We start from the raw sequence: 19,189 nt of genomic DNA, 5'->3' as shown, positions 1-19,189 counted from the left end.
CCATGTTCAACAACATCTGCATTTGATTGTAATATCTTTTGATACAAACCAATATCAAATTATGTAGCTGCCTCAATAAATTCATTGGCAATAAGCTCTTTTTGTCTATCATGAACCTCAACATGTAATGGTTGTACCTCAATAGGGGATGATCTAAGTGGGCTTGGTAAATCATGTACCTCAGCTGTGTGGTTTTCATTTTCATCTATTTCATCCATTTGTACAATAGTTACCTTCCTAACAGGTTTAGGATTCATGAAGTAGGTAACTAACTTTGTCTCACCATGTTTAGTATATACCCTCATGATTTTGTGATCACGCACATATTAGGCAAAAGTTCATAAATCATCATCATTGCCTAAGGGTTTAAGACCAAAGTTGAAGTCTCCACCATGCACAAGGAAGTGATAGTAAATCATAGGAGGAACGTTGTACCTGAACCCTTTCATGATAGCTTCCAACTCATGAACTAAAAAACTCGTATATATCCACCATGTCAACATAGTTCACACTTCCGTCAATGTACTGGACATCAAGAAACTTGGTGAACTGACCTCCATGGTATAGCTTGATGATAAATAATGTTGGGTGGCCATCTTCAAACCAACAACAAAAATAAGTTCAGAAGAATGATTTCACATACAAATGATGTAATGTACAGAGAAATTACAAAATCCTTACCATAGGCCACCTTTGCATTGAACGGTTTATCTAAGAGCTTTATATTCCACATTGATATGTTCATACACTGAAATACCATCGATCACAAAAAAAAATTAAAAAAAAAAAAAAAACATCACTTTGAGATTAGGGCTTTTGGGTAACGAACAAAGACGAAGGTGATAGGAGAGTCAATTGACGAACTGCACAGGGGATTTGGCAGTAGGTATCAATTAATTAAGAGGATGGGGTTTAATTTAATAAGATATTAAAAGAAGGGATGTGAATTGATAGAAATACCCTCACACAAACGGATGGCAAAAACGACTGTTAAGCCTTTTGACCAATTTCACAACAAATCAAACCTTTTGGACCACCGGTGCAACCCAAAAACTTTTTGAATCAAACATCCAATTTTATACATACCATAGGGACCAAACTTGCAATTTCGTCTTGTGAGAAATAGCAAAAAAAACCCCAAATTGCATTTTTAGCCACCAAAATCATAGATGGATTAAGCCCATCTACGATTTTGGCAACCCATCTGCGAACGTAAAAGTCGCTAAAGCACAGACGTGCTTTAGCAATTTGTACGTTCGCAAATGTTTTTTTTTTTTGTTGTATAAATACCTCCTTCGCCCCCCTTAAAATCGCAAATGGACTAAGCCCATCAACGATTTCATCTCCATTTCAACTGCGATTTTTGATATTTTTTTACTACAAAATTGATAGGGTTCGACTACGAAACAACCTTATTATCAACAAGTTATACGCATCAAGTGTATTATTTTCATAATTTTAAAGTAAACATCGTTGGCACTCTTCTCTAATTGATATCTACTCTCCCAATTATACATATAACCTATATAAAGAATTTATGTTATGTAAAATCCCACATAATCATAATGTGTTGTTGGTTTGTATAGAGTTCTCGGTCATCCTGCTGGTGTTAAGTTAAATCTTCAAATTCTGAAAATACCTAAACATGTAACAATTACTAGTACATCTTTAAAACATATTAATACTAAATTATTTTCTAATATAATTTAAACGACCAGAATAATTAATGGCTAAAACAGATTAATTTTAAGTAATTAGAAACTTCACTCCTTATAACAACTAAGCATAAAGTTGAAGTTTTAAATTTGATAAAATAATATATATGCCTTATTATGTTTTTAGGGTTTACGCATTTAGCCACTTAACTTATTTTGTGGCTTTATACGGGAACGAATCACACTTTGTCGGGTTTATTAAGTCCTTTTGGATATTATGAAGGGGTAACCCGGTTACCCCTTTCCATGTCACTAAATTAATATGCCAGATAGACTACAATTCCTTTGACCCTCTTCTCCTCCCATCGACTGACTTCTATCTTCCTCTTCCCCCATTTCTCATCTTCATTAGCTATTTAATACATCAGATTGGTAGAATTATGTAACACACAATATGTTTATTCAGATGCGTGTTGATGATTGTTCTAACAAAGATGAGGGTGTAGATCTCGTGAAAGTTCTAGATGATTCCGGTTCCGTTCTCATTTTGGGAACCATCGTTTTTTTCTTAAACCTGAAAAGGTTTGTTAATCGATCTAGATTAACTTTGAATTAGTGTTCAATTCGTATAATTTTGTTCAAAATTTCATCAAATTCGTCTTCGTTTCAGGTAGTGAACGCAATCAATGGTTTAATGGTCGGAGATGATCTCCCGGTGAAGGAGATGGAAGAGTTAGAGTGATGGAATTAAGAAATCAACAAGAAAGTAGAAAAAATGGTTTAGAGAGAGCTTTGGGGTAGATTAGGGTACATAATGGTGCTGGTGCAGAGGAAAATGTTCATCTGCAATCTACTTCAAAATAGGTTTCCCCGGTGATCTTCTACAACGCCCTTTCTGCAAACCTCATCGAATTGAATCCACAACAAATAACGATTGTGAAGATAGAAATTTCAATTTTAAGGATCAAGAGATTGCTTATTATAACTTGATGATTGCGTTTGTTCCTTCGGCTATCCTTTTCTCGTCGTATGTTGTTTACCTTAGTGCTGGTGAGTAACTAAAAAATTTAGATGATTTTTTTTAGATTTAAACGACTAATATTGGATAGAAGAATGATTGTATTGAGTTTTAGATGATGTTATATATTTCTTGATCTTTTCATTGCCTGGAACGTTAATTTTGACTTTTTTTATTTGACCATTGAATTATTTAATCTTCCTGGACATCATTTACTAAGCATCAGGTGGTATTAGGTATCAGTCGGAGCATACAATTACTTCACATCATTGAGATTGAATCTAATTTTGCAGTTCCGATTTATTTTGAACCCCACCAACTTCAATTATAATAATTCCGATAAAGAGCCGTTGTTAAATCAAGAGTATTGATAACAAACAAACTTGGTGGTGCTTTGATTTAATTAATTGTTATTGACTGGGGGATAATTTGTATTTGGTAACTATTCAAACATTTTGGTCAAAATTACTTCTTTGACTTTCAATTGGATATGAAGGAAGTCACAATGCCACATCACGAAATGTTTGTGTGGCTTAGGATACCTGCTACATTAGGTAGTAAGGACCAAAAAAGCAGGTAGATATTAACTTTATTCCCTCATAAAGCTACAAAAATAGTTTAAGAACTAAATGAATCAATCCTAGAAAATTTGTAAGACATTTATATCATTTTTCCTTTTAAATATAATCAAATTTTTCCAACAAAAAAGAGTGAACAATAAAACAAAAAAAAAAGTTTTTATAGTAGCCAAACTATGTTCGGAAATAGGTTCTTATGTTTACAGATGGATCAGTCTATCTGAGATGTCGCTAAAGCACGTGTGTATTTTAATGACGTGTACACTCGTAGTAGATGGGTTGCCAAAATTACAGATCGGCTTAATCAATCTTATCAATAATTTTGATGGCTAAAAATGGTGTAATTTGGATTTATTTTGGGCTATTTTCCAAAAACTAATTAAATTTAAACTTAAATGAAATGAGCACGGCTAAACCCTATCGGAATGGATGAGAACCTCAGATTCCGAAATCTTAATCACAAAATCAAACTTAAAAAAGGTTAGGGTTACCGAAGAAACAAGCAGCGATCTTCCGGCGACATATTCTCCGATCGGTCAAGCGATCGTAAGTACATGTCACTCTCTCTATCTCTCTCTCTCTCTCTCTCTCTCTCTCTCTCTCATATAGAACTGTATAATCTTCCCTCTGTGCGAAACAAGAACACTTTGTACAGATATATGTAATATGTTCATCCTTTAATACATAAATGTGTTAAATATGCAATTTAACTTGTGTAAGCTACGCCCTTATAACTTGATAATAAGCTATTGATTAGCTTGAGTTGTCGTGAAGGAAAAGTGGACATAGTCATTACAAAATCGGATGCACATTAATATCCGGATAATCAAGTCTTAAGATAATTAACTTCCCAATTTTTCATATAATCTTGTGAGCAAGCTGTTCTTATTAAAACCTGGAAGTTTTGAAGAGAGTAGGTTATGTAAAACCTTGAATCCTTGTGGTTGTAAGGATAATAATCCATATGCCTATATGGACTTTTAGAAAGACAATGTCAGCTGCTTGAATAACGAGGATAAACTTCTGTAGCATACAAGATATCTGTAAAACCCTGAGCAGTATGTATAAGTCAGAGGTTACTTCTACCTGAATATGATGGTCTACTAGTTTATCATGTTTCTGCTGCATCAACAAGTGCTTCCTATGCTCATCCATCTACAGTATTTTCTTATCACCATAACTCTTCACATTGTCCCTTTTTTTCTTTTTAAATTTCTTTACCCCTACATCTCTCTTGATTGCATATCATTCTTCACAGAACCCACATGATTCTTCCTGCAGCTTTGACACAAACCAACTTCACCTACAACAGAATGCATACCAAAATAACATCTATCAAATCAGAGCCTGAGTCCACTTCTGCATCAGAACACCATGTTTTTGTCAGAAGAAAGAGATCAAGAAACCCCGAATTAGTCACAAAAACAGAGCCTATCCTACCCGACATCGAAGAATTCGCATACGGAAAACCAAATGTCAACCTACCTTTAACAAAATCCAAACCCAAAACCCAGGTCAAACCAGTCAACCCACCTTCAAACTGGGAAAAAGTTCTCGAACAAATTCGCAAAATGAGATCGTTAAATGATGCACCGGTGGACTCCATGGGGTGTGAAAAAGCGGGTACTTCACTCCCTCCAAAAGAAAGAAGATTTGCGGTTTTGATATCTTCACTTCTCTCAAGCCAAACGAAAGACCATGTCACACATGGAGCCATACAACGTCTCCAAGACAGCAACCTTCTAAAACCGGAAACAATCGAGAAAGCCGATGAAACAACCTTAAAAAACTTGATTTACCCGGTTGGATTTTACACGAGAAAAGCCATTAACATGAAGAAAATAGCGAAAATATGTTTGTTGAAATATAACGGGGACATTCCGAATACACTTGAGGGGTTGTTGTCGCTTCCGGGTATTGGTCCTAAAATGGGTCATTTGGTTATGAATGTGGGGTGGGATAATGTGCAAGGGATTTGTGTGGATACGCATGTGCATAGGATTTGTAATCGGCTTGGTTGGGTTGTGGGGACAAAGACACCCGAAGAGACACGAGAGGGGTTGCAGATGTGGCTTCCGAAGGAGGAGTGGGTCCCGATAAATCCTCTTTTGGTGGGATTCGGGCAGACCGTTTGTACTCCTCTTCGGCCTTCTTGTAGTTTGTGTAGCGTTAATGAACTCTGCCCGTCAGCGTTTCGGGCAGCCACCACGCCCAAGAAGAAGCTGCCCGGAAAAACAAAGCGTGAGGAATTGTAAGTAAGTATTGGCTCAGTAGACTTTTGATGTTTGTTTATGTAATTATAAGCTTTTGTGATGGGCTCTTTGGTTTTAATCCAAGGCCAAAACAATATGGCTGTTTTTGTGTGGTTGCTTTAGTGTTAGGTAGCAATAGCAGCATTCTAGGTTTTATTGACCAGATCTAAACTCGAAGTTTGGCAACCAAGGCTAGCATTTTTGTGATGCCCATATAATTTGTAACCTTTTTAAAAAAAAAAAAATGGAATACCCATTAAAATCACATTTTTCTGTCATGGGTTTAAACTTGCCACTTGCATTTAATTTTGTGCGCAACGTAGCCAAACATAAACCCTTGATGGACTAGGAGATCGTGCCTTATTGTAAACCATTTCATAAGGACTCTTTCCCTTTAAAACGGATGAATGGGTAAAATTAATAAGATAAAAAGTAGTAAGAACAATATCACCCCAATGTTCTTGTGGAATAGCACTTTGAAACAAAAAGGATCGAACAACATTTAACACATGTTGACGAATGATGCCCTTATCCTTAGCAAACTTATTCATGTTCTTATTGATAGATTCAGTAACATTATATGTTTTGGCAGTTTTGTGTATTTCGACTCTCTTATTAAAAGTTAATTTACAAAAATAGTAAAAAAAGTTCCAATCAAATATTTACTATTTTATCATTAAAAATAGTAAAAAAAGTTTCCTTAGACACACAACACTTAACAATAGAAACTGAATTACCCTTAATATTACCTTGTTCACGATAATGCAACCGCCTACCCTCATTATTAGTCCTCACAATGAGTTTTAATGTGATGAGATGGAAGCATATATCGACTCTTGAGGAGAAGTTATCAGTAATGTGGAGACGTTTCAACGTTTAAAAGAGAAACATAAGGAAATGGATGCACTAAAAGACAAGTTAAAATGTTAAATCATAACAAGCTTTTGAATGTACTTTTTGTAGTGATCATTGTAATCTAGCTCTGTTTTTTTCGAAATGATGTTTCTCTATTGTATTGTATTGTGTTCGTGAGTGTTGTAATAAGTTTATTAGGTTTGACATTGCAATATGATCACCAACATTTCTATGTAAGTCAGTTGACGATTTTTAATGATTAATGTGCATGAGCAAATGGTCAATTTGTTATCTAAGGATGTTCTTACGACACTTTTAAAAACCTGGAAAGTTGCATACTATATTGTTATATTAGTTGTTATGACATGTTTAAAACCTGGACAGTTGCGTACTATATTATTATATTAGGCTTACAAAATTGGAAACTTGCATATCATAAACATCCAAAAGGCAAGAATTTACAATTGCATTCAATACAATTGGTTTTGAAATTAATTAACCTAATCCACCTCTCCTTATCTTCATCTTGGATTTGTTATCCTCTTAGACTTTGGCCTAATCGGCGATTAATCCAAATATCGCTGATACTTAAGGTTGTGGGCCTGAATTAAACAAACTTGGTATAATGGAGTTTTGTTTGGGCCTAATATCATTACAATCGCCACCAGTTGTTTTGGGCCATTTCCTAATACTAATTTCCTTCCAGTTCAAAATGTAGCCCATGGTATCACTCCACATATGACTCTCGATGACTTCAATTGGAGTGTACAACATAAGAAACGTAAGAGAGACCTGTAAGACTCCGGTGATCTTGAATTTATCTTCAACTCTCATTCGACTTAGTTCAATAATGATATCTGGAATGTCTAGGGGACTGATTTCAATATGGAATAAGCTGATTCCTATCAAAGTCACAACGTTTATTTGGAAAGCAACCCAATGTAGAATCCCATCTGCCTTGGGTTTGCGAATAGGGGCATAAATAATGATACCACTTCATGTGGATCGTGTATTACCGGTTTGGAATGTGCCAATCATATACTTGTGTGTTTCCCTTTTGCTACAATGGTGAGATCTAAGATTTTAAAGTGGTGTGATACTGATGAGTTAGATGCTCAAAATGTGGGAGATGCCACGTCGTTTGCAACTACTTGGGGAAGATGTCCAAAATTTATTCGTACCAAAAAAAAAAAAAAAAAACATAGTTTAAAAACTTGTGTTGGTCTGAAATGAATAACATATCACTACCACCTATTAACTAGGTCTGAAACGATTTCTACAGTTACTAGGATTTGCCAATTTGCTATGTTTTAGAAGATCATTAGCACACATCTGATTTAAAGTACAAACATTTCAAAAAGTAATTGTAGGTATGCTCGAGAATAGAGGTAATTGCGACTAGACAAAAAATATTGGTTTCCAAAGAAATGAATGACAGAGTTTTATAGCCTACTTAAATGGTTCGTTTGTTTTTAAATTCCAATCAATATGACACATTAATCTCACATAGGCTCCATGTAAGTAGATTGATAGAAAAACTGGGAACAGGAGGTCATAAGAGAAGAAATTAAAAATAAAAAAAATAGTTTCACGACTTAGCGATTTAAACATAAATAACTAAAAATAGTATATTTATATAATTTAAACGGTCATCTAAGTAAGTTAAAAGTCATATTTGTTATACTCGAGATAACTATAGGGTTATTAAAAGAAATTGATTTGCATCCCCCGACATTCCCCACCTGCCCCTTGGAATGGAATCTATGTAGTTGGGACTTTTTCGTTTATCTCTTTATTTTATTTTACAAATTAAACGTGAAGGATTCAACTTATCTGTCAAAATAATATTTACCCCACTCTTTTAAAGTAACTCCACATTAAATTAATACGATGATGAGTTTTATTTATATTTTTTTTATACTGTGGTATTTAATAATAAATTTGATAAACTTGACCTATTTATCCTCCACGAAGTAAAAGCATTTGCACATTATTCCTTGACTTTTGATTCATCTGTAACTTATCGGAAACATCATTTTCTCTTTTCCTTTTTAGAACCAAAAGGCCCGTCGTGCACGTGACAAACCTTTGGGGCCACCATATCAACGAACTTTTTCATCATCTTATCATAGCTTGTACATTAAAAATCTTAGTTTAATTAGAAAAGATTTTGTTCCTTTTTTATCTTATCTCAATTATTATTACAAGGCCTTTGTGCTATTGCAAAACTTTAGAATTATTGTTTACACATATTTTTCATATATGTTCTATCCGTGAATGACACACTTTAATAATTTATGATGATCCCTCTAAACAAGCCCACGCTTATCGCCAAATGTCTCTTCTATTATGAATTGTTTTGGCGCGAAGCTTATCCAGGGGGTTTATTCCTTTAGATGTGTCAATTGAGCAAATACGTCCATGGTGATTAGGATGAATATTTCGTAATGAAAAAGCGGTAGTTCGCACATCCAATCTCATCAGGCCCAAATAACTCAGTTTTCTATCATGGTTCCGAAAAATGAACCGGATATAGACAGTTCTAACAAGATTTCATTCTTGAATAAAAATCCATTTTTTTTTATTTATTTCATCTATTTCATGACCAGAATAGGGTTGGATACGCGTTACACCATGATGCTTTAAAATGTTGTATTGTATAACTATATAATACATAAATTGTTGTGTATGTCAAAACATTGTTGTGTACAAATCACTTACCATTACGGTATCCTCTAGTAACAATGGCAGATGTAGAAAGTTTGAGTAATGGTGACACAAAAAAAAAATCGAACAAATCGTAATAGTAGCGACACTCATATTTCAAGACGTTGCATCTAATAGAAAAACATTTTTTTTACATTAAATGGTCGGAATTAAGGTGGTGGCTCAAGACCCCCCAGGCACCACATAAGTCTACCACTTCCTAGTAATGATTTACAAAAAAATCATTATTGTTGTTCTGATTTATAAACATTTGGTAGTGCTATTATGCATATTAAATCATCTTCGGATAAATCATTTGCTAAAGTGTGTGGAAAATATGACTCGCTAACCCTTTGACCCATCTTTGAATCTAGTGAGCTCCATTTAAGGGTTCTCGATTCTGCTCCATAAAGGCTGCTTAACATCATTGCCAAATACAAATTATCTCCCTAATACCCATCAAATTGAGGAAATCACTATGGATGGTGGATAAACCGTTTTTATTATGCATATTAAAGTCTTGTTTGATAGTTGGTGTCTGGAAAAGTGTTGTCTGGTGTCATACCTTCCTCGGCCGATGGTAGAAAATGTCAAGTGGTGACAATATAGAGATTTCCCAAATCACAGAGCGTTAATCATTTACCATTTCTAAACGAAATATACAAGTCTTCATACTGATAATCCCTCCTTGACTAAATCTCTTTCTCTTTCCTAAGAACACATGCGATTTTTGGAAATGTCAACATAATGTCGGTGAGTATACATGTTTTCATACTTTTTGGCTTTAATTGGGTTGTATCATTTTAAGAATCTTTTTTCTTTTAAAAAACATTTCCTATTGTATTTTTTAAACCCTAGCTTACTATCTATTAGGATTTCTAACGAATCCTATCTTTTTAGTATATATCTATTTATCCTAATTTACTATCTTTACGGGATATCTAACGATCATAACGTGTTTTATCTGTGATATCTAACGGTCCTTTCTTATTATCTCTAGGATATCTATCCTTTCTTATTACATCTAGGATATCTAGCGATCTTATCTTAGTATTTTATTAGGATTTTTATCTATTTCTAACGTATTTTATCTACTATTCCAATGCATCCCTAATGGTAGTTATACCCTAAGGTGATCTAATGTATTACCATGAGCCCACATAATCGACTTTGTTTGACTAAAATTTGTACCCCGCCATGACACTTCATTGGACGTCGAAAAGTGAATAATAAGAAAGTTAGCCTACCGGGATTGTAGCTAGCAATCGCAGGTTGGGTTATCAGGCACCGTATAGATCTATGCATATTTTTCTAACTCTCGTAAGATTAACGATTATAAGTATCTAGGGAATGCAGAATTTAATCAAGGCATTTGGATGAATTAACAACTCACTAACGCATTGACCTTAGGTATTTATCTTTTATCTTTTATCTTTTACCTTTTATCTAAATCCTTCCTAGGGATTTCCTATAATTATCGCAATATAAGTATTTTATCTTATATTTGATAGTTATAATCTTTTATGTAGTGACTAAAAACATGGTTTGACATGCGAAATTAAAGCTTGTACAATTGAACATGGTGATTTGGGTGTTTAAGAGATATATTGAATGTATATGGTGTTACAAAAAGGATCTAGATCTAGACTACATCATTAACACACACTTACACACTCACTTTTACATCTCTCAAGCACACCTCTACAAGTGGTATGAACCCACTATTTATAGAGGTGTTTACATGTCTCTCTCTCACTCTCTAACAAATGGGTCTAAAGGCTAAAACACCATATGCAAGTGGGTTTTACAAAAGTCAAACATTTACAAAGTCATGAATGAATAACTTTGCACCCCAACACCTTCCAAGATAGCTAAGTTGAAGAAAGTCGTCGCCAACTTCGAGCAACAACCCGATGAATCTCTTTATGAAGCTTGGGAAAGATACAAAGGTTTGCTTAGAAATTGCCCACACCATGACCTTAATAGCCAACAAGAGGTCTCCATTTTTTATGATGGAGTCAATGTCACCACAAGGCAATTGCTCAATTCACAAGGCCCGCTCACCAGAAAGCCGCCTCCGGTAATCAAGGAGTTAATTGAGGAATTTTCTAAGCATTCTAGAGAATACCACAATCCGAGAAATGAAGTAAGTCGGGGAGCAGTGAACTCGGTGAATGATAGCATGGCGGCGGTAATAGCTAAGCTCGATAGTCTAGATAGAAGGATGACAAAAATGGATCAAACAATCCATGCTATTCGAGTTGGATGTGAGAATTGTAGAGGGCCCCACCTCACCAAGGATTGTTATTTAGATGAAAATGGAAATAAGAAGGCTCAAGTGTTTTACTCTAGTGGCGATAGATACGACGAGGATTGGCGGAAACCGAAGAAGGAATGGCTTCCATACGAAGAATATAAAAAGGCTAAGGAGGAGAAATACAAGCAGAAGGAGAGGGGATTCTATCAAAAGGAAGAACCGGTGATGGAAAAGAAAGCCAATTTAGAAGAAATGCTCACTAGATTCATAACCGCGTCCGAAAAGAGACATAATGATCACGATGTAGCAATGCACGAGACCAGAAATATGTTAAGGAATCAGCAGGTATCCATTCTCAACATTGAGAAACAGCTGGGACAACTTGCACATCAAGTGAATGAAAGAAGACCGGGCCAACTTCCAAGTAACACCGAGAATAATCCAAGAATGGAAAATGTGAGTATGGTGACTTCCAACTGTGAAAAAAATTTCACACAGGCACAGAGGGTCTCCAATAGCAAGACAGAGAAGACAGAAGAGTCGGTTCCAGCTAAACCCGACCCGACTCGCTGAGTCCCTCAAATAGACTCGACGAGTCCATGCGTACAAGACAAAACTGTCATCCCCTTAAAGCCATATAATCCCCCTCTGCCATTCCCAATCAAAGCCATGCCTATGGAAAAAGTTGAAGCTTATAAAGCCTTTATGAAGCATGTTAAAGCCCTCCAAGTCAATGTGCCATTTGTAGAGACAATGCTTACAACACCCAAGTACTTCAACTTACTAAAAGGTCTCTTTGCTGCTAGGAAAGACTTGGCTGAAGTCGCAGAGATAATGTTGAGTGAGTTACCCGAAAAGAAGGGCGATCCGGGAAGTATCATAATTCCGTGCCAATTTGGAAATACATTTGTCACTCAAGCGTTGACCGATTCCGGTGCAAGCATCAACCTGATGCCTCTCTCTTTCTTCAAGAAGCTGAACTTACCAGAGCCAAGACCGGTAAACAAGAAGATACATTTGGCTGACAAGACGACAATTCATCCAAGAGGAGTTTGCGGGGATCTTCTCATTAAAGTTCACAAGTTCATCTTTCCAGTAGACTTTGTGGTGCTAGATATGGAAGAAGACCCCGAAGTTCCAATTATTTTGGGGAGGCCATTTTTAAACACCGCGTGTGCTTTAATTGATGTATGTGATTCTACACTAACATTAAGGGTAGGATACGAGTCAGTGGTATTTAAAGCTATAGCAAGAAGAGAAAGGGAAAGAAGAGATCTCATTTATCGATTTAGATGATGAGATACTACAAAAAGAACTTGCACTTTTGCAAAAAGAAGATCCAAGCAAGTTTCTGCTACATTCTGTAGAGGATGGAGATGTTAACAAGGACTTGGAGGAGCTAGAAAAGATACTGGAAGGAGCCGACTCAGAAAACACCCAAGAAATGATGGAATACGATCAGACTCGCCGAGTCACCTTACTGGACTCGACGAGTCCAGTCGAAATTACCAACAGTTTGGACGATTTAGATCTGCTTATTGCTAATTCTCTACATATTCTGGGCATTGATATTTTTCATGATTCTTTAGAAGAACAAATAGCAGAAAGAGAAACGGATACGAAAGTCCAACATGCCCATATAGCAATTCTTGATGCAATTCTGCTTGTAGATGGGTTAAACACAGAAAAAGAAGATAAGGCAATGGATAGGAGAGTGGAGGCTGATCAACCATTCAATACCAAACCTAGAGCATGAACTTTCACAGAATATGAAGTACTTAAGTTTGATGAAAAGGAGGTCAAAGAGAAAGAGAAAAAGAATGGGGTGAAGAAGAAAAAGAGGAGAAAAGAAGCCCAAGCAGCTGAGGATGATGTTGTAATAAAGAAGAGAGAGGAATTAAAACGGGCTTATAAAAAGAAGGTTCACGCTTACAAAATGAAGTACAAACCACAAAAGATTAGGTGTGAATTTCCGATGCTGGAAGATGACGAGAAGGAGTCCAGCTAACGATTCCTTAAAAAGAAGCGTTTGGCGGGAGCAACCCATTATTTAGAGTTTGCTTTCTTTTACCTTTTTAGTTTTGTTTGCATTTTTTCGTTTTTAGAATTTTAATCTTCCAATTCATCGGACATGTCTGCTTGAGAGTGCGTATGGACTAAGTGTGGGGTAACAAACATTTTCTTTCTTAAATGAAATGGCAAAAATTTAGGATTGTTTGCAAAAGACTCGCCGAGTCTAACCGTGACTCGACGAGTCCATATAGATTTCAGAAAAAACATCGCATCGCGACCAGACTCGCCGAGTCTGACCCCGATTTGATGAGTCGATATTATTCACAGAAAAAAAATAATAAGAAGAATTACTTTTACAACTGGTAAATAGGGTTTAAACCCTAAGAGAATCAGTTTTTTTATAAACAAAAAACCCACTCGCCGTGCGCCTCTTTCTCAATTCTCTCTCAAGCATTCATCTTCGTCTTCATTGTTCTTCAAAAAATTTCAAGTTTCATCGCAAAAGGTAACTAATTTCTTCCTCTTTTCTGTTAAAAGCATGATTCTAAGCTTATCTATGATGGACATTGCATAGAAAAAAACCGATTTTGAAAAATAGTAAAATTCTTGGGTTTCGATTCGTCATGAATTATGATGTTTTGCATGCTTATTCTTGCCTAATACCTTATACACATGTGCCTAGACAAAACCCTTGAAGTGATTTTCAGATTTCATGGTCCAATTTCAACCGACCCGCCGACTGACTCGTGCAGTTCTTGCGACTCGCCGAGTCGTACATGAACTCGACGAGTCGAGTCGGGGAACATGTTCATGACTTCTTTTAATTATAATATGTGTTTCTGGGTTTTGTATATTTGTTTTGCAGAAGTAATGTTCAACAGGAGTCAAAGTTCTAGTGGACACCAAGGGGACTTTCCTTGGTTGAATTTCCCACGAATCGAGTCCGCTTCAACGATGCGGAAGTGGAAGAAGAAGTTGGCCGACATAAGGATGAAAGAAATTTACGTGCCTAATAGGATAGATTGGGATTGGTTACAAAGTGTACGCTATGAAGAGGAGTTAGCTCCTTATCTTTTGAAGGAGTTTACCCATGAAGGAGAAACGATGATTTGTGACGGGTGGAGCCGGGTCTTTCGAATTCAAGAGCCGGTGTATTTGGAGCTATGCTTAGAGTTCTTCTCCACAGTATCTTTCACCGGGGGGGGGGGGTGGATTGTTATCACCAGAAAGTTTTAGTTTCTGCCTTGGGGGTGAATTTCATCAATGTTTTGTGCTCGACCTTGCTTGTCGATTGGGAATTTATGACCAGCCCTTGGTCTTAACAGCTATCTTTTGGGCCTTTTTGGAGCAATCCCACATGGTGTTTCCCGACGAAGTGACTAGAACGGGTTGGTGGAACACGATTGGCAACAAAGTTTATATTCCGAAATCGGCACAAGAGGGGAGCATTCGATCGCCTACCCACCGCCTTATTCATCGTCTCATTTCATCCACTATTAATCAAAGGAAGGATGGTGACAAGGTTTCTAACCTTGATGTCTTCTACTTATGGAGCATTATCACACCCGACATTTTTTGCAATATTCCTTGGTGTTTGGCTTCATATCTATCGGAGGGTGCGGTCAAGGATCGCAAAACTTCTAGAATTAATGGTGGTATGTTTGTCACCCGGCTAGCCAACTCGTTTGGGTTGATGACCCGGGGTGCATGGAACTTTATGACGATGATTCCTACACCTCCATTCAATCCAATTCTTTTCCAGTGGGCCAGGATTATTGAAGACTATGGTGATGGTCATTATGCTATCCCGCATGATGATCCTGTTGTTAGTCCCGAAGCACCGGGAAGGAGGGTCCGATCGAGGCGGGAACGGGATGTGGAGGAAGAGCTGCTGGTGATTCCGGTTGATAATGAAGAAGTACCAATGGATTGGTACAATGTTGAGATGAGGCGGTTTCAAGATCAAATGGCGCGGGGTATCAAATTTAGCAATCAATCCCACATCCAATTATTTGACCACTTCAACATCCCGCATATCGATGGTGGTAACTTTCCATATATTCCGGCGTGGGATGACGTGATTAATGCAAGAAGGAGTGGTGCGGGTGGAAGTGGAGCAGCACAGGAGCATGATGATGATGAGGAGGATTAGTTTATTTGTGTTTTTATTAAACAATTTTTATTTTTATTTTTTTGTTTTTATTTGGTGTGTATGAAGTTTGTTAAGACTTTTATTGTTTTGCTTAATGTTTGTTTGCATTAGTGATTTTCAAGATTGGATTAGGAATGCTTGCATAGGAAGGGTTTAAAGTTATAGAGAAAAGGGAGTTATAACGAGTGAAAGAGAGTCAAAGAAGGGAAGCGTTAAAGTCAAAGTGTCGAGTCCGGTCCCTAGGGATATTAGCAATTGAGTCTAGAAGTGAGGAGGAATTTAGAAGATTTATTAGAGGCTGGAACAATTGCAGAATATATTTTTTTTCGCCCAGTGGCCTACTCGTCGAGTGCACTAAGGTGACTCGACGAGTCACCTTGTATTTTCACAAATTCTAAGATGTCCGCGCTTGTACTCGACGAGTCGCATATATGACTCGACGAGTCAATCATTTTTATACCAAAAGGACTGTTGATTTGATGTTGCTGAGTGTACCACTTGACCACTTCATCTTCCATATCGATTCTTGAAGATCTTACACTGTTTTACCTGCGTATTTGGAGCTGCCACATGAGATTTTGATGCCCAAGTCATGGATGCGCTGTTTCCATGGCTAAAGTCAAATGAAGTTGGAGCTGGAAAGAAGAGTATCAACCTATCGAATGGTACCCCAGGGGAGTTTGTTCCAATTCTCTCTATATTTGCATTTTTATTTTTGCATAGTATGCAATGAGGGCATTACATAAAATAAGTGTGGGGTAGGGGTTGGTCACATATTAGAAAATTTAGAATCTTAATTTAGGCTAATTTTTTTTTAAAAAAAATTGTTGCATACCAAAAATATTACTTAGGGATTTAATTTATAAAATTTTGGTAAAAGCAAATTAGGATTCCATGTTAGAATTGTGTTGATAATTGCATGAAAACCCAAATGTTTAGTTGAGCCTATACATGTTCTAGTGCATTTGTGGCTTCCTTATTCCAGTGAAATCATGAGACAAAAACACGCCCCCTCTTAGCCTGAGGGATGCAATATGTTTAGCAGCCTAAACCTGAAATGTATCTAGGAAAATTGTTATCGTTAGCCAATAAAGGTTGAGGTTGAGCGCCCCTGCTTAAGCATGTAGGGATTTGAGTGAAAAAAGTGAGGAATACATGTAAAAAAAAGAGAGAGAATTACAAGAAAAGTTGTAAGAATTTTGGAGCAAATAAAGTAAAGATCAAAAGATCAAAATTCCATGAAATTCAAAAAGTTGAAGATACCAAAAATCAATTAATACAAGGTGGTGAATTCAAAGAGATCAAAGATCAAATTATCAAAGAAGTGAAGAATTCAAAAGAGCTCCATAGTGGTATCATAAGTTGTAATTCTAGATTATGTATGCTTGGGTTGCTCAATTAAAAATACCTTGAGGGTAAGAGGTTTTCTGAGGATGGATTCGGAGGATTGCATAAAATGAGCATAGTTCGGGGTGAGTGGGCGAATGTTTATGAGGATTGTGAGTATTTGGAGTATGAGGGTTATTAGGAAAAATTTAGACACAAATGCATGCGTTGCGGTCTTGGCATAATGGCTGGGTTAGATTGGAGTTGTCATATATATAATTCTAATGTTTTAAAATTCAGTTTTGCTTGGGAGCAAGCAAAAGTCAAGTGTGGGGTATTTTGATATGTGCATATTTAGTTTGTATTAAGTATAGATTTTTATTCATTTATTAGCTAAATTATTGCATTTCATGGACAAAAGGTACTTAAAAGTGTTTAAATTGTATTTTCAGTCCAAAAATGAAGTTCAGAAGCAAAAGGAAGCAGGAGAAGCGGTTAGGAGCTCGGGAATTGAATAAAGAAGAAAAACACCAAAAATAACACCTACTCGGTGAGTAGGGTCGACTACTCGGCGAGTCCAAGTAAAGATTCGAGAAGATAACGACTCGGGAACCCAGATACTTATCGTATACGGAGATTGTGAGACGGACTCGACGAGTCGTCACCTGACTCGACGAGTCGATGCGTAAATATATAGATAACTTCTCAGATCGAGGAAAAAAACTTCTGGGACAATTATGGAGAAATCAGCTGCGATTCAGAGGCCAGAGAAACCCTAGAAGACGAAGATAGAAGCTACAATTCAATCCCGAAGGAGATTTGAGGCAAATTTCATCATTCTACTTAATCTTTTGTTTTCCATTATGGTTAGATAATTAAAATTCGTTTTTATGCTATTATTTACTTCAATCATGAGCTAAAACTCTTAACTTCTGTTTGGGGATACAAAATTGAGACTATGGTTTGATTGTTGGTAGGATTAATTCAATGTTGGTGATTTTTTTGTTATTTTAGCTTGCTAAAGAACCTTGTGTGTGAATGATAACTAATTTTCTGTTAATAGGAAGGTAATTAAATAGCATGAACATCGTTTGATTATCAACCTCATATACCATGTGACTACTTTGTTATATGTCTAGGATTAATGAACATGAAACTAGAATTTATAAGAAAATTAAGTAAATCCATGTGCGAGCTTGTGTGATGACCATCAACAAGAAGTTAATTAAAAACCAAATTGGTTAACTATTGTGAGTCTAAAGTAATCCGAATAATTAATCTAGTGAACTAAATTGAATTAGACAACTGATCACTGTTTAAGTTAGTTTATTTACTAAGGATTAGTGTAGTGAATGCGAACCTAGTCACTTGAATCGGTAACATACAAAAGAGTTAATCCATTGCACTATTGCCTTGAAATCAACCATAGGATCAATTGAGTTGAACTAAACAGGAGTTCTTTCATATTATTGAATCTAGTTAATTCTTTGTTTTTCTAGTTTTTAGATTGAGTAATAGTTAGTAAGTTTATAGTCTTGTAAAACTACAGAAAACCCTCTACTTATTAATTAATTTAGATAGAATTAATTTTTATTTTTAATTTGTCGTTCACTGTGTTCGATACCCTACTTATTTAACTATACCACAATTAATAGGTCCACTGCCTTTGTGTGTTTATTTTACAACTAAAAATAGGTTTAAAACTAAGTGAGTTCACGCACATCACGCATGTCTGGAAAACATTTCATAAAACATAATAATGTCAGAGTACAAATCCCCAGGAAGATCTCATAATGCGGAATACGAAGCATGTGTGTGATGGGCCGCTACCGCGCCAGCTCTTTCCCCTTCGAAGAAGAGGTACCTGAAACCAAAACTGAAAACTGTAAGCACGAAGCTTAGTGAGTTCCCCCATCATACCGCATACCATACAATCACATATCACACATATTGTCGGGCATTTCTAGGGTGCCCGACCTACCCGGTATGGCCATTTTGGGGTGCCGACCTACCCGTGTCAAGCCATTCTGGGGTGCTGACTACCCATGTCAAGCCATTCTGGGGTGCTGACTACCCTTCGGTCCTGACGATCGAACCTCGGGGACTATTTTACCCCCTACTGCTACTATCACATATATCACAACATAACATATTATCAAACATATCTGGGGTGCCTGAACTACCTTTCGGTCCTAGAAACCGAACTCGAGGACTAGTCCCCTCCTACTACCTCTATCGCATATAACGAAAAAAAAAACAGCATGCAAACATATCATCATATACTATCAGACGTATCTGGGGTGTCTGACTACCCTTCGGTCCTAACAACCGAGCTCTACTAATATCACATACAACATATCATGCTAGCATATAACAT

General features: G+C 36.5%; 1 protein-coding gene and 1 non-coding gene across 6 annotated transcripts; one reads left to right on the top strand and one right to left on the bottom strand.

Annotated features, from left to right (window-relative positions):
* The first annotated feature begins 3,625 nt into the window (after positions 1-3,625).
* Positions 3,626-5,768, top strand: ATNTH1 (DNA glycosylase superfamily protein). Of its 5 annotated transcripts, none has more exons than XM_078969931.1 (3): positions 3,626-3,797; positions 4,281-4,411; positions 4,510-5,768. In XM_078969931.1, the coding sequence occupies exons 2-3, from the start codon at positions 4,365-4,367 to the stop codon at positions 5,504-5,506; spliced, it is 1,044 nt and encodes a 347-aa protein (XP_078826057.1). In that variant the 5' UTR covers positions 3,626-3,797; positions 4,281-4,364; the 3' UTR covers positions 5,507-5,768. The 5 variants fall into 5 exon arrangements, with proteins under 5 accessions (XP_078826057.1, XP_078826056.1, XP_078826055.1 ...); XM_078969930.1 differs by having other exon boundaries at positions 4,236-4,411; XM_078969929.1 differs by having other exon boundaries at positions 3,626-4,411.
* A 5,169-nt stretch (positions 5,769-10,937) lies between these two features.
* LOC145013588 (small nucleolar RNA R71) lies at positions 10,938-11,044 on the bottom strand. The gene has a single exon (XR_013665138.1). It is a non-coding gene; the product is annotated as a small nucleolar RNA R71 (small nucleolar RNA).
* Positions 11,045-19,189: the final 8,145 nt, after the last annotated feature.

The sequence above is a fragment of the Lactuca saligna genome, chromosome 8 (genome assembly GCF_052625555.1).
Source record: "Lactuca saligna cultivar CGN05327 chromosome 8, ASM5262555v1, whole genome shotgun sequence".
Lineage (NCBI taxonomy): Eukaryota > Viridiplantae > Streptophyta > Magnoliopsida > Asterales > Asteraceae > Lactuca > Lactuca saligna.
The sequence above is the reverse complement of the archived record's forward strand: the minus strand, read 5'-3'. Positions and strand labels throughout refer to the sequence as shown.

Excerpts from the sequence above, each read along its gene's own strand:
- ATNTH1 (XM_078969931.1), top strand. The coding sequence starts at position 4,365 with ATGTTTCTGCTGCATCAACAAGTGCTTCCTATGCTCATCCATCTACA. Across the intron at positions 4,412-4,509 it reads CCTATGCTCATCCATCTACA|AACCCACATGATTCTTCCTG; the intron begins GTATTTTCTTAT and ends CATTCTTCACAG.